A 6,961-nucleotide genomic window follows, 5' to 3' on the forward strand; every position below is an offset into this window, starting at 1 on the left:
TACAGGCAAATCCAGTGTTGGCCCTATTCCAGGTGGTAATCCACTTGAAGCTGTTAGGTAACCGTACAATAACAATAATCAGTTGGCTTTTGCAACAGTTATCCATCAACATATGATCACGTTTATGGGCTGCAAGTCAGATGAAAGTTTTAGCATCCTTGCTGCTTCCTGTGGATGGTGCACCAATCCACCCGTTGACCTTGAACTCTATCTTACCTTCAGCTGGCACCAGGACTCCGTGATACTTGAACTCCTTGACTTGGGGCAGTAAGTAGTACATTGACTCAGAGGTGCTGACCCTCGTCTCAACTGCTTCACACTTGGCTGCTAAAAACTGACCCAGCGTGCACCGGACGTCACAGCCCAGTGAAGCAAACAGAACTACAGCATGGGGGGAAAGAAGAGAAGAACTCCTGTGGAGATTAAATAATACCTAAATAATCACCTTTTCCCCAGTCACCGTAAAACGTTCTGGATCTCAGTATTATCAATAGTGGTTGAAGAAGTACTCAAAAATAGTAATACCACAGTGTTAGAAGTAAAAGTAAAACAGTTTTAAATACACTTAAAGTACAAAAAGTAATTATTATACAGAATAGTCCATTTCAAAATAATATTGTATAATAATATTATTTGGATTCTCATTATTGATGCATTAATGTGTCCACCCCTCTAATGTTGCAGCAGATAACGATGCAGGTAATTTAATAACTTTATATCCTGCTTTAATCTAAATAGTACATAATTTATGTATTTAGTTGATTACATTCTATATTAATATTATACATCTATAAAGTAACCAGTAACTAATGTTGCCAAACAAATGTAGTGAAGTAAAATATATAGTGGTAGAGTATCATACAATGGAGATACTCAAGCACAGTACAAGTACCTCAAAATATTTCTTGCGTAGATTTACTTAGTTACTCCTTACCACTAAATATCTTAAATGGAAATGATATAGCTGAAATGAAAGTCATTTAGATTTCAGGTTCTTACAACACAACTCATACCTCAGTATCACGGGTGTAGTTAAAAGTAAAAGTAATCTTTGAAGTTCAGAACTACAGTAAGGTAACCTTTTCTTACTTTAAGATGTTCGGCTTTTCCACCGTCAGCTTGAACAGATTAATGGCATTTGGGAGCGTTTAAGGTAAACAGTGACTTCAAAGTAACAACTGATGTGCATTCAACATCTCATCCTGAACGTGTGCCCTCCCACTGCTTATTAATAGTGTGCAGCCTCTCTTACTCCTCTCGAGGAACTATGAGGTTAAACCTGAAAAATGTGAAAGAACTAAATCCATTTCTGCTTCTAATCACAACGAGCAGTAAAGTGGTGAAAGTCAGGAGCTTGCATCAGAGTCGGTGGTTTGTAGCGTTGTGGGAGTGGAACTGTACATTTGACTCTTCTCTGTGACAGCAGATCAATGCAGCCTGGAGCACAGATAGAAATGAATTGATTGTCACCAATAAAACTCCAATTAAACAAAGAAACAAGCCTGGGAGAGAGAGCTCTGAGACAAGCAGCTTTCCTTTTCTCATCAGTCCTGTTGGGGGGGGGGGGGGTCGGACGGCGAGAGGCAGGAGAGGAAGTCGGATGTGTGTTGGGGAGCCGGTAAGCTAAGTCCATTCCCTCTGACTACTCTCGCTATCAAGGAGGTGTGGAAGTTATGGATGAAGGGGGAATAGGGAGGGAGAGCGAACTGCCCGACGGAGGATCAGATACCCGATAGACAGAGAGAGTGTTAAAGAAAGGGAGAGCAGAGGTGCTACCATTGATCCAAAGCTTCCTTAATGATGAAAAGAGATCTTAATTGTGGTAGAATGTGATATGTCGAGTTTCAGCAGTCAATTCTAGAGCTCATCTGACCTTCTCTTATTTAATAAGCTTGTGTGAATCCCTTCCTCGCTCAGTCTCTCTTTCTCTCTCTAAGCCCTTCTCTATCTGCCAGCATGTGTGTCTACTTTGTATGTCACTCACTCTGAGCTACACTTATAATCTCCTCATTGAACATCTCTTAGATTTCTTTCTTGCATGCACTTCCATGTAGGTTATAGGCGTCCCATCTAAGCAGCAACTAAAGAGGCCGTTTTGCTCATATGAACTTCCAAATAAAGTTACAGATGATTAATGTTCCCCGTTCCTAGAAAATGTACAAGATCTCCTTACTCTCTCTCCGCTCCTCATCTCACTTCTCCGCTAATAACATTTTCTTCACTATCTCCCTCTATCTCCTAAACTCTGTAATCTGATTGTTCTTTCAATGATTCTGCTGTTATTGAGTTGCCAACATCATACATATGTATAAATCCACCACTATACTTATTCCATCTCATGCTACCAAACAGGAATCTCAATCCTAAATGGAGTAAAGACTAATGCCATGTTGATGTGTGTTAAGCTTGACTATGTAGGCAACGTTGCAGCTTGGAAGAAGAACCCAAGTCATCCCCCCACGTCAAGTTTTCTTTTTCTGTTATTTAGTCACTGCAGTGGTTTTAATGGATTAAAAGTCACACCCTGAGATGGTTTGTCTCTGTTAATGGTGCTGTTTCATATTGAATGTGATAAAGGAAATTGGAAAGGATTCATCGGATTCAGATAACAAGCCATGCTAGCAGTGTCAACAACGACTGGATGGATTGTCATGAAACTTTGCACAGAAATTCCCCGGAGGATAAATCCTAAAGACCTTCATGAGCTCCTGGTTTTTCCTCTAGAACCACCATGAGGTTCTCTTTTGAGTGAGATGCCTCAAGAGTAATTGAATGGATTGCCATTCAATTTTGTACAAACATGCATGTGTAATAACATTTTATATAGAAGCCTTATATGGCCGGAGGCATTATGTTTTTGGGTTGTCCATCAATCCACCCGTCTCTTCCAGTACTTGTGTTAATCATGAAATACCTGCAAGACTAATTACATTTTATTTGTATGTTATGGAGATTTTAGCATTAACTCAAAGCACCACTGTCACTGAGTACAGTCTAACAAAGGCGCTAGTGAACATGAATGACCTAATCAGAGACATAATATCTATGAAGAATGCTTAATTTACATAAAATCTTTGGTTTATCCCACTGTTATTACAAAATATACTTGACCATAAATGGCCAATTTAAATAGTATGGCAAGTACCCTGTTTTGTTATTCATTATGTTTGCATGCTTAAATTTCACAGAAAATGTACACACAGCCTTTTTATGCAATTGAAACTGTACTTACTTTTGATACTTTACATTCTTAACTTAACTTCTAATTTACTTTATGAAGACTTTTTGAAGCTTAAATAAGACTAAATTGATACATAAGATAGCAGATTAAAAAAACATACATTTGAGGTCATTTACATTGTAATCTATGCTTTCCCAAGAATTGTAGTTTATTTATCTAAAAGTAACTAATAAATTAAATACATGTATGTATGGGACTAAAATATTCTCTCTCGCTGAGTTGCTCGGTGTGTAAATATAGTATCTACTGTGTGCACCACAGGGCTTTCAAGCCTCTTTATCATCCCCAGCAACATTCCTTTGGCTGAGAATTACTTCTCGCTTATTGTAACCTAACTGAATAGAGGCTGAGGAGGAAGTAAAGCATGAATCTGTATTTTTCAAACCGTCAATCTCGTACCAGTTGCAGCAGCCTGATGTGACCTTATAGCAAACATCCGCTGTTTTGCAAAAAGTCTATAGCATATGGATTTCATGTCAAGAAAAAAATATCTGATATTTTTTCTAACAAATACTCACCCTTTAAATGGATTTACTGTCCAGCACAAAAAAATATTTCATATTTATGCTAATAGAAAGTCCATCTATTCATTGGTTTCTGTTGGCATTTTATTACTTTCGTGCCACAGAATAAGTCCTCTCTCCATACTCATCTTTTTCCACTCAATCGATGTTTATTAAAGTTGCTGACTGTACAGTTGCTCAAAAAGACCCATGCCGACCTCAGATCCCTTGATAAAAAAACATTTTGCTTCATACAGTTGACCCAGAAGGTTAGGTTGAGGTTTTTAGCGTGATGTTGCCGCTGAAGATTGTTAAGGATTATGATGATGGTGCTAGTTCAAGCTCCGTACCATCAGCAAGAGAAATGACTGCACCAGCAGAGTGTTAGTCTGACAGATGGCAACACATGGAGCTAGCTGACAGCACTGCTGACAGCGCATTCACAGGAAGTCCCTATCTTGCATGCACTGTACACACAGTTTGTTGCTGTACATATTTGGGTGTTTTTATGCCATCAACTGAGGCTTATTCCTACCTGTCAGTGCCAAAGTCGGCTCACATCACCAATGCACCAGCTTAAAATTGCAAGACCACTGCAAAGGCTTCCTGTCAAGACACCAAAGGGAGTTGAGGTCTGTTAAAAAACTTCAGTGGGTCATTATCCCAGTCACTGGTCATTTATCAACACCTGTCGTTTTTTGGTAATTCATTCCTCCAGTAGTCAATAAACTTTCAGTTATTTTCCCCTCAATCAATCTACTTAGAAATCAGCTCTGCGGGCATGTTAATGAATGGCCAACAGACATAGATACATTAATTGAATGACTGAATACATTAGGAGCTGTATTGAGCGCTGCGCTGTTGCCTCTGCGAATAGCAATATGGAGTTATTATTAGGTTCAGTGATTGATGAATGATGAGGAGCGCTTTGGCACAAACCTGTCGGTTCCACTGCCCTGGATAAGAATGAAGGGAGACGAAAACTGTCCTTGCATGAGAAGACACGAATATCTGATCCTGTACTTGTTTTGAAATGCTGTTTTCATTTGTATTTTTTGGTTTGTTTATCCACTAGAACAGTTTATAACTCTATCCAAATGCATCCTCAAGGGAAGCACATGTAACCCCTCCGAATAGCTGTGATACTTCTCGCTGTCACTTCATGACAGCTTTGAGCTTGAAGTGTGCATGTGCGCGAATGTGCCCGTGTGCTCCAGTGTGTGCGTTTTAAAGTGCGCTCATATATGCATATGGTTGGTAGCATGGCAGTGATGTAATTGATGAGACATGAAAGAGAGCAGAGGAAGACTTCCAGTCAATCAGCCCGGTGAATAACCACCTCGGCTGTGGATTAAAGGCAGAACGCTGTCTGAACTAACAAAGGCTCACATCCATTAACTTACACGCAGAGTTGTTTTTCTCTCCGGAGCAACACTGACAACAAAATGAAAGTGTGTTAATAAAAATAGATGTTTTTGTTTTCTTCAATTCAAGTGATGAAACATAAAACATCCAACAACTTGGATGCTCGGGGAAGTAAAAATCATGAGAGGTAAAAAGAGGAGTGACCTATACAACATTTGAGATTATGATAATGTACGTGAAATTAAATGCGACATTACTTTTTTCTCCAGTTTGAAGATCAAATTGAATGTACATTTCTGAATAACTGATGTCTTCAGCGGGGCTTAGAGGTTGTAGATTGCTGGTTCAACTTCCAGTACTGGCAGCAGTGTATTCTGGCTTTGTCAGGGCTGGTAGTACATCGTATATTGCCAACGATGTAATGTTAAGTTCAGAACCCTTTAAATGCTCCATGAAGCTGCCCTGGGGCTGATGAGTGACAGACGTTGCCAGGATTAAGACAGATATGAATCCCGAATTGGTTACCCTCAACTGGGCCGATTTCCTGCCTGATCGGTTGTCGTTTGATGTTCATTTTAATTTCTCAAACAATCAGCAATCTGGCTTTTTAATATAAATAATATAAATAAAACTACTTGTTTTAACATCATTATAGTTGTATTTTACAAGTTGTGGCTAACTGTAGTGTTGACCAATCATATAAGTAGAGATTAAACTAAAACAGCTGATGCTTTTTATCCTGCAGAATGTGAAAATTGAAATTGAATAGTCTTTGGCCCGTTGTAAATAATGTTTTCTTCTTCTTCTTCTTTTGCGTGTCTTTCTTTTCTCCAGGTCCAAGGGTTGGAGAAGCAGGTGGAATTCTCAGAACTGGGCCCAGTGGGGTCTGTGATGAAGACTCTTCCGTATGGCATGGGTGGAGGCACAGTGGGAGGAACCACAGGTGGAGTGGTTAAGCCTCCGTACCAAACCCGTATCTTCTCCACTTCAATTGACCAGACACCCATGAAATCCAAGCCACCAACCTACAGTTTCTTTAACCCATACGACTCGGCCCGGAACCAGTCCCTGCTCCTTGACCAGACAGGATACCGCTCTAAGCGCAAGCCTTCACTAAAGACATCCCATAAGACCAAGAAGATCTTCGGCTGGGGAGACTTCTACTTCAACGTCAAGACCATGAAGTTCAGCTTGTTGGTGACAGGGAAGATTGTGGACCACATCAATGGGACGTTCACTGTTTACTTCCGCCACAACTCGTCTAGCCTGGGGAACGTGTCGGTCAGTATCGTGCCACCCACCAAAGTGGTGGAGTTTGAAGTCCTCCAGCATCTGCACCCCCACACTCAGCAGAACGTCCAGATCCAGGAAAGCCGACAGACCACCATTGACCCAAAAGAGACAAAGACCTTTAACTGTCGGGTGGAGTATGAGAAAACCAATAGATCCAAGAAGCCCAAACCCTGCCTGTACGACCCTTCTCAGACCTGCTTCACGGAGCACACCCAGTCCCACGCTGCCTGGCTCTGTGCCAAACCCTTCAAGGTGATCTGCATCTTCATCTCTTTCTTCAGCATCGATTACAAGCTGGTTCAAAAAGTGTGTCCGGACTACAACTTCCAAAGTGAATACCCTTACTTGGGATAAGTAAGTGAGACTGAACTGCAAAGAGAGAAAAAAGAGACAATGTTAATGACGATGATGATTATAATGATAATGATGGAAATCATAGTCATATTGATTACGATGAAGAAGCAGGGGACATTTTTTTGCCTCTAAACTGCAGTGAATTGTGGATTTAAATCAAGTATAATCGAGTAATGGATGGTTAGGATATGGCAGATTTCTCTAA

At 40.3% G+C, this 6,961-nt stretch overlaps 1 protein-coding gene across 1 annotated transcript in view; it reads left to right on the forward strand.

The window, feature by feature from the left end:
* LOC117731155 (neurexophilin-2) overlaps nt 1-6,756 on the forward strand; it is a 40,505-nt gene extending 33,749 nt beyond the window's left edge. Inside the window, exon 2 of the mRNA XM_034533320.1 lies at nt 5,944-6,756. Within this exon, the coding sequence (XP_034389211.1) occupies nt 5,944-6,756 (813 nt within the window). The remainder of the gene's footprint in view (nt 1-5,943) is intronic.
* The last annotated feature ends 205 nt before the right edge of the window (nt 6,757-6,961 follow it).

Source organism: Cyclopterus lumpus, chromosome 5 (assembly GCF_009769545.1).
Source record: "Cyclopterus lumpus isolate fCycLum1 chromosome 5, fCycLum1.pri, whole genome shotgun sequence".
In the NCBI taxonomy this organism is placed as follows: domain Eukaryota; kingdom Metazoa; phylum Chordata; class Actinopteri; order Perciformes; family Cyclopteridae; genus Cyclopterus; species Cyclopterus lumpus.